The sequence below is a fragment of the Artemia sp. Qi Xiang Cuo genome, chromosome 4 (assembly GCF_049724085.1).
Source record: "Artemia sp. Qi Xiang Cuo chromosome 4, ASM4972408v1, whole genome shotgun sequence".
In the NCBI taxonomy this organism is placed as follows: Eukaryota; Metazoa; Arthropoda; class Branchiopoda; order Anostraca; family Artemiidae; genus Artemia; species Artemia sp. Qi Xiang Cuo.
The window spans coordinates 73,567,466-73,584,633 of NC_142797.1; the positions used below are offsets into that span (position 1 = coordinate 73,567,466).

The window sequence follows — 17,168 nt, forward strand, 5'->3', positions numbered from 1 at the left end:
TGAATCGGGTTGCTGGACAAAGGTTTGGGTGAAGTATGAAGTGACTGGGAGAGAGTATCCCCAAAGGACTCTAGATCAGAAAGACAAAATCTCGGTAAAGGGATTACAACTTGTCAGCCAGTTGTACATTTAGTAAAAGGGCGATCTTTTGCAACGTCCCGCGGGGGATCTTTGCCACGGGATCCCTCCCCATCATAAAGGAACGAACCCTCTTTTGAGCTGATCAGACCAATATTAGATTCCTCTCCAAGTTTTTTCCATCCAAATCGACATTCAATATTTCCCAACTTTCCCCCACCCCGTAGTAGGTCATTCATCTCTCTTTTGTAACCATCTTCTTTTATTCCCCATGGGTCTTTGACCTCTTTTTCCCCCTTATTATCTATGTTTTTAAGGCACAGCCCGTCCAACATTTTTTTGTTTTTCGCCACTGTAGGCTGAATCTCCAAATTTTGTCTCTACTTTGTATACCTCTTTTCTTTTCTACTTCTCTCAACTCTTTCATTTACACAAAATGATAAATTACCGTTATATCTGATTTGGACTACAGTGTCCAATGTCTTTAACTGAATTTCCTCATTGTAGCTCCGTTTAATATCTCTTTTCTCTTTTTTACTTCTTTATTCTTTCCGCAGAAACAAATATTTCGTCATCAAATGGGAACTGTACTCCGACATTTGGTTTTTCATATTCTACTAAAATTTCACGAACTTTCTGAAGAAAAGCGCGTACAATAAATTTCGTCTCATTTTTCTCTGGTACACTCAGCGTTTCATTTTGGCCTGTACTTGTTAGCGTGTCATATTCATTAAACGTGTTTTCAAGTTTTCTATTATTTGCAAATTTTCCTGAAAAATCAATTTCGCGCGTCTTATTTTCGATATTTTTTGGTCTTTTTACTTCTGCATCCCATTTTTGTGGATTATCAACATTTTGAACTCGCGTATCAAGTATTTCATTTTTCCGACAGGGTGGCACAGCCTCCCCATTTGTTTTATGGGTCGGTCCACCTCCGCGCCTTGTCAACGAAGTATCATGTTTTCCCGTAAAAGTGTTTAATGTCTGGTAATTTTCTTTTTCTCGCGATTGGTTCTTAGACAAATTATTATGGCTTTCTGACGGCCTAGAAGTTGGTTGTAATAAAATCTCACTTTCTTAGAATTCCCCAGCGGGCTTCGATTAGGCCTATCATGGTTCTTTTAAACTCTTCCTTTTTTTCTCTAGCTATTATTCCTTCCTCCATAAAATTTGATATTCGATGTGCTATATCTATTTGAGTACTATTTCACGAGCCCCTGCTGGACCTCGATTTAACACTGCTCCTTCTACTCAGACTACTTTGATTCCGTCTGTCATTATTTCTTCTTAATTCATTTTCTGAATCTGTTCATTCTTTATCCGTATTGTCTCTTTCTTTATAGGCTACTTTAGCCCTTTCGTCCTGTTTTCTATTCTTTCTAATTTCATCTTTCTCAGCTTGCATTTTTCCCTTATATTCTTGGTGCTCTCTTTCAAAGGCCTCCATATTTGCCTTTCTTTCTATTTTACCACTTTTTCTATGGGCTTCACTCACCTTTCTCGGTCTTGAGTTCATCTTATCTCTGTCCCGCAACTCCCCTTTATTTAGCACAGCCTCTGAGGGATGAGTTCGTCTTGTTTTTTGACATATTATTTCTTCACTGTTTATTTCGTACCCTCTCATTTTACCGCGTTTACTTCTCTCTGATTATATTATCTCTTATTCAATTAGTCAATCTTGGTAAGTTCAAAAACTGTCACGCAAAAATTATGCCACGCAATTACTATTGTGAATTATCAGCTCCGTGTAATGAGATTCAACAATTTTTCAAATAACCAGAATGTGTAGACTTCATTAGGGAATAACGACTTCTTTCACAACAAGCAGTTTTACGCGAGTGAATTATATCTCCGAAAAACGAATTACCAGGGGTTGGACGAGAAAATAAACTGAAAAACCGCGCGAATATTCCACTAGTGAATTAGCTAGACTAAGCTCAAACAGGGGACCTACCCTGTAAAACAAATCACGTATCCTCCCTAGATACTCGTATTTTAAATATAATCTCCTCCTGGTTAGATTACTCAATGGAACAGGTGCCTCCCACCTTCGTTGTCCAATATGCGCACAAATTGACAAATTCTCCTAATTTGCCGTCCTCAATACTCTTATAACCTTCGTCACTGAAGATTATATCTAAGTCCGCCAATTCACTCAAATAATAACCCAACTTCGAACGTTTTCTTATCTGTCCTTAAAACCTGTAATACTTTTAAATACGAAGATTTCTCCACTGTAAACTCAACTCATTAATTTCACGTTATTCCTTTTTATATTTGTCTAACAAGGCACACAGCCCATTATAGACCTTAATAATTCTATTAATGAATTGCGTATTTTTGTCTTTTTATATTTTACCGCAATAGGCTACTTTCTAGGCCAAATAAACCCGTCTCTTCGAAAACGCTAAATTCTTTTGCTATCAGTGCTGTTGATTGGTCCTTTTCTAGCTGCCACCACTTATTGGATGTGTGGGTACCGCTGGCACCACTTATTAAAGGCAAAAATGGCGCAAAGAGTTGCTAAGCCACTTACTGGAGGGGGAGATCCCTCGTCGGCCCCAAATTAGTAGGATTTCCGCGGTTACTCCAACGGTTTCGTATACTAACGTGATCGGATGGTGTATGGCCACATTTAAAGCCAAAGTTTACGGATTAGATTTCTAACTACCTCTTTAGACTTGACCTAAGCTGAAAAGTTAAAAGAGTACATAGTAAAAAAAAAGCTTACTGTAATCACTACACGTTGTATACAAGAACTGATCTAAAAAGGACTCTTTCTCCCAGCCGGCTAGCCGCGTGCTGTGACAGGGGTTACGAGGGTGGTAAATGAATCTTTCCAGCCAATCCTAGGACTTACTAATTTACTGGTCAACCTCCCTAACTGCGCAATTTCTTACCTCGTGGTCTATTAAGCACGTACGCAATTAAGAGGACCCAAAATGGTGTCACAAAAAAAAGAAAATTAATATTTATTACTCGGGGAAGGAAACTAATTAAGGGGCCAAAAGAAATGAATCTGGGAGGGACATTTATCTGAACAAACTGGGACCAAGGGTTCCAAAAACAACAAATTAGAAATGCCTCAGAAAAAAAAAATTGCGTCGTTTAATTGCAAAAAGCAATCGTTTGGTCGCAGTTATTTGTTTGGCCGCAGTAATTTTTATTTATAAAAGAAAAAAAAGAAAATGTAGTTTTTTACGCTTTTCAGAAATATGCCTTTTGAATCACTCTAGTCAAAAGGGCTGAGGGCAAGGGCAAGATCAAATTTATAAGTTTCTAACTTTCTTAGAGCAATTTTTTTGTACACTAGCGATACCTAACACAATTATATGTAAAACAGAAAATTATAATAAAGAAATGACAGATTCTGTAAAATCTATACAAATTAAATTAAACATGACACAAAACTAAATTGAATAACTGCTTCATAGCCATTCCCTTAAGTAGCAAAAAAAATAGTTACAGGCTTAAATTTTTTATCTTGAGTATTGTAAAATCATGAAATTTACTTAAAGCAGATGACTCTGCGATTTAGTAGCTATTTTTATGACACAAAATAAAGTACAAAAATGCAGCCGTCATATGCAGCTTAAATCTCATATAAACTGATCTATGCTCATATTAGTTCTTAATTTAATCTTTAAATGTAGTGAAAAATGTATTCTGTTTATATCTATTACTTAACGAAATAAGTTAGAAAATGTGCTTCAAACAAAGCCTTGATTGATACTGAGAATCTGTCTGAATTCAGCTCAATAGGAGAGTTTTTCTGTTAAACCTAATTGGTTTTTATATTCTACACACGTATAATATATAAGCAAACTAAATGTTAAAAACTTCGTTGTATTATATGGATATTAATATGATCAATATTAACATAAACTATGTTTAGCTCCTGAAAAGAGCGAAGCAGTAGTATTCACAAATAAGAGGAAAAGGCAAGTCCCGTTCACTCTAAAAATTTATTAACCATCGTTATCCCTGAAGCAACAAATGAAATACCTAGGGGAAAATACCAGCTGAATTGAAAAGCTCAACGCTTTGAAAAAGCACAGAAAGTTACAGCTTTCCCAAACAAATGTATGGTGGGAAAGAGCTGGGGGTCGGCTCCCTATAAGACCATGTATTTATGTAAGAGGGTAATTAGACAGATTCTGCCATTTAGATTATTGGTTTGGATTAGTCCAACTTGAATAGTGAGCCAAATAACTCCCTTCATAAGGGTGCAAGAATAGCATGGCTAATCGTTACATCGGCAAATGGGACCACTACATCATCCATGGAGTTTAGCTTGACACTTCGACCCAAAGAAAATTTTTTTATAGGAAGAAGCAATAAAAAGTGCTAGTAGATTTCACATAAATGGTTAATTGTCCCTAAGACAGGTGATTTTGAATTTCTTTCATTGAAATGCAAGAGTTGGATTATTTCAGTAGTGTTTTGTCGTGGTTTACCTTGTCAGAGTTAAATTCTCTTAATTTTTAAAAGTTCATTTTGGATTTTTTTTGTGAAATGCAAGAGTTGGAATATTTCACTAGTGTTCTGTTGTAGTTTAGCTTGTCATAATTACATTCTCTTGATTTTTCAAAGTTCATTTTGAATTTCTTTCGTTGAAATGCAAGAGTTGGAATATTTCAGTAGTTTTTTGTCGTGGTATACCTTGTCAGAGTTAAATTCTCTTGATTTTTTAAAGTTCATTTTGGATTTCTTTCATTGAAATGCAAGAGTTGGACTATTTCAGTAATGTTTTGTTATGGTTTACCTTGTCACTGTTACATTCTCTTGATTTGTCAAAGTTCATTTTGGAATTTCTTTCGTTGAAATGCAAGAGTTGTAATATTTAATTAGTGTTTTTTTATTTTTTACCTTGTCACAGTTTATTTCCATTGATTTTTAAAATTTCATTTTGTATTTCTTTCGTTGAAATTAAAGAGTTGGAATAATTCAGTAGTGTTTTGTTGTGGTTTACCTTGTCAAAGTTAAATTCTCTTTATTTTTAAATGTTCATTTTGAATTTCTTTCGTTTAAATGAAAGAGTTGGAATATTTCAGTAGTGTTTTGTCATGGTTTACCATGTCACAGTTACATTCTCTTGATTTTTCAAAGTTCATTATGGATTTCATTCGTTGAAATGTGTTTTGTTATGCTTTACCTTGAAACATTCTACAGTTACATTCTCTTGATTTTTCAAAGTTCATTTTGAATTTCTTTCATTGAAATGCAAGAGTTGGAATATTTCAGTAGTGTTTTGTCATGGTTTATCATATTACAGGTACACTCTCTTAATTTTTGAAAGTTCATTATGGATTTCATTCGCTGAAATGTGTTTTGGTATGCTATACCTTGACCCAGTTACATTTTTTGATTTTTCAAAGTTCATTGGGATTTCTTTCGTTGAAATGCAAGAGTTGTAATATTTCAGTAGTGTTTTGTTGTGGTTTATCTTGTCAAAGTTACAATCTCTTGATTTTTCAAAGTTCATTATTGATTTCTTTTATTGAAATTCGTTGTTGTGTGCTATACCTGGACAGAGTTACACTTTTGTAATTTTTTGGAACTCAGTGGAATTATCTTCACTAAAGTACACAAATCGGATTAGTGACGATGTGTTCGGCTGTGTTTCACCTTCTAGAAGTTACACTTTCTTATTTTTCAGTTTTCAGGGTGGATTTCTTTCATTTAAATGCATGAGCTTGAGTATTTCAGAAGTGTATTGTCGTTATTAAAACAGTTATAGTTACATTCTATTTATTTTTCAAAGTTCAGTTTGGATTTCTTTTACTGAAATGCAAGATTTGGAATATTTCAGTAGCGTTATGTTGTGGTTTACCTTGTCACAGTTACATTCTCTTGATTTTTCAAGGTTCATTTTGGATTTCTTTCATTGAAATGCAAGTGTTGAAATATTTCAGTAGTGTTTTGATGTGGCTTACCTAGTCACGGTTAAATTCTCTTGATTTTTCAAAGCTCATTTTGGATTTCTTTCATTGAAAATCGAGAGTTGGAATATTTCAATAGTTTTTAGTTGTGCTTTACCTTGTCACAGTTAAATTATCTTGATTTTTCAAAGTTCATTTTGGATTTATTTCATTGAAATGCAAGAGTTGGAATATTTCAAAAGTGTTTTTTAGTTGTTTACCTTGTCACAGTTACATTCTCTTGATTTTTCAAAGTTCATTTTGAATTTCTTTCATTTAAATTCAATATTTGGAATATTTAAGTAGTGTTTTTTTGTGGTTTAACTTGTCACATTTAAATTATCTTGATTTTTCAAAGTTAATTTTGGATTTCTTTCATTGAAATGATAGAGTTGGAATATTTAAGTAGTGTTGTGTTGTGGTTTAACTAGTCACAGTTACATTCTCTTGATTTTTCAAAGTTCATTTTGGATTTCTTTCGTTTAAATGCAAGAGTTGGAATATTTCAGTAGTGTTTGTCGTTGTTTACCTTGTCACAGTTACATTCTCTTGATTTTTAAAAGTTCATTTTGGATTTTTTTTTATTGAAGTGTAAAAGTTAGGTTAGGTTAGGTTTTTTGAAGAAGCGCAAAATGTTCAAGTTCTCTTCTGAATTTTCTTAAAGAATAGAAAAAGCTATAGTCCAATTCTAATTTTTTCCAGGTTAGGTTAGGTTAGGTTATGTTATGCTAGATGAGGTTATGTTATTTTAAGTTAGGATAGGTTAGCCTATGTACGCGCGCGTACAGCTAACCTATTGCAACCTAACTTAAACATGGAGAAATTTTTCTATTTATTTATTAATATTTATTCATATGGCTGTATCAATTATACTCTATGGTTGGTCATAGACACTATGCGGCTGTCTCAGTGATGCTCTATGGCGGGTTATCGACACTACCTAGTTAAAGGTAGGTATTAAATCAGTAATTTTCACACTTTGGCAGGATAAACACCTTGTATCATACTTAGAAAAAAAGTGAAAATGAATTATTCAGCGAAAGTGTGTACACACTATAAAATCATCGTCGTGTTGAATGCCGACATAGATCTTTATTTAAACTATGAGACAAGCATTAATGGAGATCTTATTGGAAATGTTTGTGTGCGTTGTCATGATAGTGAAAAGCTAAATTTCTTTGGACTATCGAAACCATTCAACATTGCTCAAGGTGGATATGCGAGAGTGAAAGCACCAGAGATGATAGTGCTAAAGAAGAATGCCAACTTAAAAATAATAGTTGATGAAGATAGTCATCTTCTTGCTAATGGTTCTGGTAACACGATACCTATTGATCGATCCTATTCCCATCGTTCTGGTATTACTATTCAAATGAAAGCAAAGAGGAAAAAAAGGCCTACTGCTGCACTAGTGTAATAAATCATATCATGTCTACCTGCCAGAACTGTTACCTGTGTAAACCCAGTGTGAGAATAGACAGTGAAATCACTGGCAAAATAAAAAGGGCATTGGCATACAATATCATCAATGATTATAGAGATAAATTGATGGAAAATGAAGCATAAGTATGCATTATTACCACTATAGATCATATAGTCAATGAATCAAATAATACTAAAGAAGAAATACAGATTGAGCCAGTAGGTGACAGCCCTGTAAAAATTGTATATGACACATAATGGATGAATGATTATTCTATTGGTTATGAACTAAAAGAAACGAGTAACTCTAGTATCAAAAGAGAACATGATAAATTATTTTATGGAACAGATTCAAAATGTCCAGCGTTGTTTAACTATGTTAATAATGTATAATAATATCTGAAACATATTTTTGTGTTAATATGCTACATGTTGTTATTTCATTAAAAATATATTATACATTACTTTGTTATATTTCCATTATTTTAGGATATGTTAGCATGTCAAACGCTTAGAATGTTTATTAAAAGGTTGGAGATTTTTTATTTTCTTTGGTAAAAATTAGTATTGGGCAATAGCTTTTTTTTTTCTTTATGAAAATTCAGAAGAGAACTTGAATATTTTGCGCTTCTTCAAAAAACCTAACCTAAACTGACTCTTACATTTCAATAAAAAAGAAATCCAAAATGAACTTTGAAAAATGAAGAGAATGTAACTGTGACAAGGTAAACAACGACCACTGAACTACTGAACTACTGAAATATTCTGACTACTGAACTACTGAAATACTGAAATATTCCAACTCTTGCATTTCAACGAAAGAAATCCAAAATGAACTTTTAAAAATCAAGAGAATGTAACTGTGACTAGGTAAACCGCAACAAAACACTACTGAAATATTCCAACTCTTGCATTTCAATGAAAGAAATCCAAAATGAAATTTAAAAAATCAAGAAAATGTAATTGTGACACGGTAAACCATAACAAAACACTACTGAAATATTCCAACTCTTGCATTTCAACGAAAGAAATCCAAAATGAACCTTGAAAAATCAAGAGAATGTAACTGTGACAAGGTAAACCACGACAAAACACTACTGAAATATTCCAACTCTTGCATTTCAACAAAAGAAATCCAAAATGAACTTTGAAAAATCAAGAGAATTTAACTGTGACAAGGTAATGTACAACAAAACACTACTGAAATATTCCAACTCTTGCATTTCAATGAAAGAAATCCAAAATGAAATTTTAAAAATCAAGAGAATGTAACTGTGACAAGGTAAACCACAACAAAACACTACTGACATATTTCAACTCTTGCATTTTAATGAAAGAAATCCAAAATGAACTTTGAAAAATCAAGAGAATGTAACTGTGACAAGGTAAAGCACAACAAAACACTACTGAAATATTTCAACTCTTACATTTCAATGAAAGAAATTCAAAATGAACTTTGAAAAATCAATAGAGTGTAACTGTGACAAGGTAAACCACGACAAAACACTACTGATATATTATAAGTCTTTAATATAAGTTAATGAAATCAAACCTGAACTTCAAAAAATCGATATATTTTAACCACGACAAGATATAAAATGGTACAACTAATCTGAATTATTTTAATTCTCTAATATCTACAAAATGCAACCGCAAAAGAAGTTGAATAATATATAAAAAGTCACTTAGACAAGGTATAATACAACGACACTCTACTGAAAAAATCTAACTATTATATGCCAACGAGAGAAATTCCAAAACAAACTTTGAAAAATCAAGAGAATGTAACTGTGACAATGTAAACCACAACAAAACACTACTGGAATATTCCGACTCTTGAATTTCAACGAAAGAAATACAAAATGAAAACCGAAACATCAAGAGAATTTTAGTTTGTCTATGTAAATCATGCAACCACAAATTTCAATGAAAGAAATCCATACGGAAATTCGAAAAATCAACAGAATTTACCTTCGTCAAGCTAAACCATGTCAAAACCCTTCTGGAATGATCAAACTTTTGCGTTTCAATCAAATAAATCCAAAATGAACTTTGAAAAATCAAGAGAATGTAACTCTGACAACGTAAACCACAAAAAAACACTACTGAAATATTCCAACTATTGTAGTTGAAGGAAAGAAATCCAAAATGAACTTTGAAAAATCAAGAGAATGTAACTGTGACAAGGTAAACCATAAAAAAACACTACTGAAACATTCCAACTCTTGCATATCAACGAAAAAAATTCCAAAATGAACTTTGAAAAATCAAGAGAATGTAACAGTGACAGGGTAAACCATAACAAAACATTACTGAAATATTCCAACTCTTGCATTTCAATGAAAGAAATTCAAAATGAACTTTGAAAAATCAAGAGAATTTAACTGTGACAAGGTAAAACACAACAAAAAACTACTGAAATATTCCAACTCTTGCATTTCAACGAAATAAATTCAAAATGAACTATGAAAAATCAAGAGAATGTAACTGTGACAAGGTAAACTACAACAAAACACTACTGAAATATTCCAACTCTTGTATTTCACGAAAAAAATCCAAAATGAACTTTATAAAATCAAGAAAATGTTACTGTGACATGGTAAACCACGACAAAACACTACTGAATTAATCCAACTCTTGCATTTCAATGAAAGAAATTCAAAATGAACTTTGAAAAATCAAGAGAATGTAACTGTGATAAGGTAAAACACAGCAAGACACTACTGAAATATTCCAACTCTTGCATTTCAATGAAAGAAATTCAAAATTAATTTTGAAAAATTCAAGATAATGTAACTGTGAAAAGGTAAACCACAACAAAACACTACTGAAAAATTCCAACTATTGCATTTCAACGAACGAAATCCAAAATAAACTTTGAAAAATTAACAGAATGTAACTGTGACAGCTCAAACCACGACAACCCTCTCGTGAAATATTTCAACTCTTGCATTTCAATGCAAGAAATTCAAAATGAACTTTGAAAAAACCATAAAATGTATCTGTGACAATGTAAATAATGAAAAAACGCTACTGAAATATTCCAAATCTTGTATTTCAATAAAAGAACTTCAAAATGAAATATGAAAAATCAACAAAGTCCGATTTTGACGATGTAAGCAACAACAAAACACAACTGAAATAATCTAACTCTTGCATCTCAATGAAAGAAATTCAAAATGAGCTTTGAAAAATTAAGAAAAAGTAACTTTGACAAGGTAAATCACGACAAGACACTGCTGAAATATTAAAACTCTTGCATTTCAATGAAAGAAATTCAAAATAAACTTTGAAAACTCAAGAGAATGTAACTGTGACAATGTAAAGCACAACAAAACACTACTGAAATATTCCAACTCTTGCATTTCACCGAAAGAAATTCAAAATGAACTTTGAAAAATAAAGAGAATGTAACTGTGAAATGGGTAACCACAACAAAACACTACTGAAATAATCCAACTCTTGCATTTCAACGAAAGAAATTCAAAATGAACTCTGAAAAATCAAGAAAATGTAACTGTGACATAGTAAACCACAACAAAACACTACTGAACTATTCCAACTCTTGCATTTCAATGAAAGAAATTCAAAATGAACTTTGAAAAATCAAGAAAATGTAAGTGTGACAAGGTAAACCACAACAAAACACATCTGAAATACTCCAACTCTTACATTTCAACAAAAGAAATTAAAAATGCACATTGAAAAACTAAGATAGTGCAACTTTGAAATTGAAAACAATGGAAAAACAGTATTGAAACTTTCCAACTCTTGCATTTCAACGAATGAAATTCAAAATGAACTTTAAAAAATCCAGAGGATGAAACTGTGACATAGTAAATTACTAAAAATCACAATAGGAATATTCCAATTCTTTCATTTCAATGAAATAAATTAAAAATAAACTTTGAAAAATCAAGAGAAAGCATCTATGAAACGTTAAACTACTACAATACTCTACATAACTAATCAAAATCTTGTATTTCAACGAAAGAAATACAAAATGAACTTTGAAAAATCACGAGAAAGTAAGTGTGACAAGGTAAACCACGACAAAACACTACTGAGAAATTCCAACTCTTGTATTTCAACGAAAGAAATTCCAAAATGAACTATGAAAAATCAAGAGAATTTAAATGTGACAAGTTAAACCACAATGAAACACTACTGAAATATTCCAACTCTTGCATTTCAATGAAAGAAATTCAAAATTAACTTTGAAAAATCAAGAAAATGTAACTGTGACATAGTAAACCACAACAAAACACTAGTGAAATATTCCAACTCCTTAATTTCAATGAAAGAAATTAATAATTAAATTTTAAAAATAAATAGAATTTAACTGTGACAAGGTAAAACACTAAAGAACAATAATTAAAAATTCAAACTATTTCATTTAAACTAAATAAATCAAAAATGGACTTTTAAAAATTAAGAGAATTTAACTGTGACATAGTAAAACACAACAAAACACAAATTAAATATTCAAACTATTTAATTTAAAATAAAAAAATTCAAATGAAATTTTAAAGAACAAGAAAATGTAACTGTGACAATGTAAACCACGTCAAAACACTTCTGAAATATTCTATCTCTTGAATTTCAACTAAATAAATTCAAAATTAACTTTTAAAAATCAAGAGTATGTAACTGTGACAAGGTAAACTACAACAAAACACTACTGAAATATTCCAACTCTTGCATTTCAACGAAAGAAATTCAAAATGAACTTTGAAAAATCAAGAGAATGTAACTGTGACAAGGTAAACTACAACAAAACACTACTGGTGGGAGGGGGAGCCAACAGTTGTAGGGGATGGGGACCCTTTTGTGTCTCAAAATGTACAAATTAAAAAGTATTAAAAAATGGGGGGGACGGAGTGACGGGGTCTCGGGGGGCTCTTTGAGGGCCCAGGGGCACTTGGGGGCCCTTTGGGGTTGGGGACGGGGGGTTGTTGGGGTAGAGGACCTCACAACACTGTTCAAATGGAACTTTTGTATTATAACGACCACAGATTTTCACCCTCAAATCATCTTCTAAACCTTCTTCTAAAATCATCTTCTAAAATACCTCAAACGGTTCCGCTTAAATCATCTTCTAAAATGCCTCAAACTGTTTCGCCCAAATAATTCCCTAAAATGCCTCAAACGGTTTCGCTTAAATAATTCCCTAAAATGTCTCAAAACTATTTCGCCCAAATAATCCCTAAACGTAATTTCTACGTGTTCCTTTTGTTTTGGCATCACTGCGCTGTCACATTTGAAATTCCTAGGAAACCCTTTCCCGCGTTAATCTCTTCATCTCATAAATGTTCCTAGCTACATTATTAAGATTTCGTTAGAATATCAATTTATCTCTCCGAATTAAAGATCAGTGAAGCCGTATTTAAAAATAGAATTTATATTTCTTTAGACTCCCGCATAATTCCAAGATAACAAGTGATGTCATTTCTAATTCCTGACACTAAAGATCAACGAAGCCTTATTTAAAAATAGAATATTAATTTTTCGCTCTGACCTAAAGAGCGTTTATCACTCAGACCTAAGATCAAAGATGCCATACTTGTTTCTTTATTCCCCTTTTCGTAAATCAATAATTCCCCTAGCGATTATGTAAATCAAGTTCTCAGAAATTCTCTCCCCTTTCGTGAATCAATAATTACCCTCGATTATGTAAATCAATTTCATCGAAACCATAAAAATACATAAAAGTGATAAAAATCCTGTTTTTTTCATTCTCAGTGAGAAAATTCATAAAAACATGCACAAATTATGTAAAAAAGTTGTAGGTGGCAGCAGAGGTGAGCAATGGGACTGGTACGCCCCTCTCTACTGATTTCCTTGAATAGCTTGGCGTCCAAAGGAAAACAAATTACCCTTATGTTGGCACCAGGGTACTCTAGAATAGAAGATAATTAAATGCAAGGTTAAGCAAAGAAGACTGGAACATTGTTTAGATACTATGGTCTAGAAACTTTGATCCCCATTTCCTAAGAATGCTGAAAGGTGGTTGGAGGAGCTGGGGTAAAGAGAGAGCAAAGATTGGCATAGGAAGGTTGAATACAAGGAATAAAAGGAATTACTCCGAAAATTTAACCCTACCTTGACTAAATAGTTTCTACAAATGGCATTTTTTACGATGTCTGAGATGAGAGGGATAACAGAAGCCATAACAGAAATTACAAGTTTTGCGAAACATCTTTACCGAATAAGGAGGGCTGAATCCAAATTATGCCAAAAGTGCAAAATGCCTACCGTGGAAACAATAAGGTAGCCAATAGAACTGTGTCCATCTAGAATAAGACACCAGCTTGAGATATATCATAATGTTATTGCCAAGCTGCAGGTCATAGTAGAGGGAGGAAAAGTCTGAGAGTTGGCAAGATATATGGTAAGTTTTGGGAGGCGAAATCCATCACCGGACCCCAACCATGAACGGACAGCAGCTTTCGGTTTGTAAAGGCAATGGATCTTGAAGGCTTGAACCCCAATCCAGGGATAGTGGGTCAACCCCATCTCAATAGTGTTAACAATAATAATAATAATAATAATAAAAACTATTTTAGTGTTAGAAAATAGAGACTAAGAAAATAACTGAATAGCACGACCAGTTTTTTTAGCTTTGTATCTTAGTCCTACCTACCGTAACAAAAACACCAAGAACGAGCAGACCGTCGTAATTCTGAAGGGCATCAGAAAAGTTCCCATATTTTGTGTTCCAATGCACCAAATGTATTTCAGCCGAGAATCTATATAAATAAAATATACACTTTAAAAGTAGGAAAATAAAGTAAATTTTATTGTATTGAACATTTTGTAAACAATCGACTCTAAATATATATATATATATATATATATATATATATATATATATATATATATATATATATATATATATATATATATATATATATATATATATATATATATATATATATATATATATATATATATATATATATATATATATATATATATATATATATATATATATATATATATATATATATATATATATATATATATATATATATATATATATATATATATATATATATACATATATATATAAATATATATATAAATATATATATAAATATAAATATATATATATATAAAAATATATAAATATATATATATATATATATACATATATATATATATATATATATATATATATATATATATATATATATATATATATATATATATATATATATATATATATATATATATATATATATATATATATATATATATATATATATATATATATATATATATATATATATATATATATATATATATATATATATATATATATATATATATATATATATATATATATATATATATATATATATATATATATATATATATATATATATATATATATATATATATATATATATATATATATATATATATATATATATATATATATATATATATATATATATATATATATATATATATATATATATATATATATATAATTGTATATTTATTTATTTATTTATGTATGTGTTTTTCCTCGAAAATGGCTCCATATTTTTTTTTTTTCAAATTGGTGTCCTGGTATATTCTGGTCTAAAAAACGATTTAGATAGGTCAGAAGTTTGTGAAAATTAGTTAAGAGTCTTAATTTTCGAAAAAATCTATTTATCTTAGCGACGTCATTTTTATATACATCAGTATAGCAATGACGTTATCACACTTGTCACACTTATGTGATTGAAGATTTTCATGTATGGAGAAGTACATTAAATTGCTTAAAGAGCAAAAATATGGTAAATTCAAAAATATTTATATATATTTTGACAAGGGTTCACAATAATTCCAAAACCTTAAAAAAAAAAAAATTCTAAGCTGAGTAGAAATTGTTGTTAGAAATCTTACTTGCTGTAATAATCAAATATTTTTCAATAGACTGCAGAAGGAAAAGACATTAAATTGCCTTAAGAACAAAAAAATGGTAATTGTAAACATTACCATTATATACTTTTTAACAGGGGATTGCAACAATTCCAAAACCTTAAAAAAGAAAACAAAAAGTTTGAAGCTTAGTCGAAATCGTTGTTAGATAATTTCGGAGACCACACTGCCTTTCCATGACGATAAATAAAAGTTCAAATAGGGATAAAATCCTTTTAATAGACAGTGATGATGATAACAGTGATAGAAATTCACAAAAAGTCCAGATATTTCGGTACTACTGATACCGAGTTTTACTACTGATGACGGTCACTGTATATGTGACCGAAATATCTGGTATTTTTGTGAATTTCTATCACTGTTATCATCATCACTGTCTATTAAAAGGATTTTATCCCTATTTGAACTTTTATTTATAATCGTTGTTAGAAATCTGACTTGCCATAATAATCAAATATCTTTGAATAGACTGCAGTATGAAAAGACATTAAATTGCGGAAAGAGAAAAGAACGGGTAACTACAAAAATATTTGTATTTTAAAAATATATTACAACAATTAAAAATCCTTAAAAAATAAAACCAAAAGTTTGATGAATTATATCATTCTCCCCCCCCCCCCCCCCACCACAGAAATGAATGTACCGTTTTTATATCGATGCTGCATACAACATTACAAATGGAAAGTATTTAAGACTTGAAAAAAAAAGTGAAATTTGTTTTAAGTTCATTTCAGAATCTCCATGTATGGAGAAGTTTATACTAAATTGCTTAAGGTGCAAAAAACTGGTAATTATATAATACTTGCATATATTTTAACAAGGGATTACAACACTTCGAAAACATTAAAAAATAAAACCAAAATCTTAATGACTTCTATCGTCCCCCCCCCATCCACAAGGATGAACGTATTGTTTTTATATCTATGACGCATACGACATCACAAATGGAAAGTATTTAAGACATGAAAAAAAGTTTAATTTTTTTAAGTCAAGTTCAGAATCGCTGAAGTTATTATGTAAATTGCAAAAGTATTTATGGTGTCTGAGCCATTATTTAAATGTTTTAGTTCAAACTAGTAAAATACCTGACAATTTTGAAAATAGTTTTTTTTTTATAAAAACAACTCAATACGTGAATAAGGCCTATAGGTTTAAACATAACCAGCTATATAATGCCTATAGGAAGACCCGAAAAATGAAGATTTACATTTATTACAAAAGATGATTCTTCGGAATCCCCTGAGCTATCAAACGTGAAAAGACCGAGAGAACAGCCCGAACAAATTAAATTCACAGTGAGTGCAAATCCACCTGGGCCGTCAAATGAAACAAGACCAATACGGACAGCTAAAGAAAAGGGCATTGCGAAATTGACTGAAGTAATTAAAATCCAAAATGAAGAAGAAACACAAATGTGGTTAGAAGACAAGCGACACCGATAAGCGAGTCAAAAATGAAAATGAAGAGCAAACTCACACGCGGTTAGGTAAAAAGGGACACCAAGAATCTGAGCAAGTCAAAGATGAAAATAAAGAGCAAAGACACACATGGTCAGAAGACCAAGCGATGCAGAGAATCTGAGCGAGTAAAAAATGAGAAGGAAGAGCAAAGACAGTACATCATAAGCATTTCTCTTAGATCATGTTCAAAGCATCAGTTATTTATATAAGATAATGTCTGTTTGAAGTCCTAAAAAACGAAAATTTGCAGTTGCCGTTTACTACAAATGATGATTCTTTGGAACCATCACCTCAGCTATCAAACATAACAAGATGTGAACATTGACAACCTCGACCATCAATTATGACATCA

General features: G+C 31.2%; 1 protein-coding gene across 1 annotated transcript in view; it reads right to left on the bottom strand.

Annotated features, from left to right (window-relative positions):
* Positions 1 to 17,168, bottom strand: part of LOC148953423 (carbonic anhydrase 2-like) — a 199,710-nt gene that overhangs the window by 40,029 nt on the left and 142,513 nt on the right. The window contains exon 5 of the mRNA XM_089087664.1: positions 14,065 to 14,170. Coding sequence (XP_088943790.1) covers positions 14,065 to 14,170 — 106 coding nt within the window. The remainder of the gene's footprint in view (positions 1 to 14,064; positions 14,171 to 17,168) is intronic.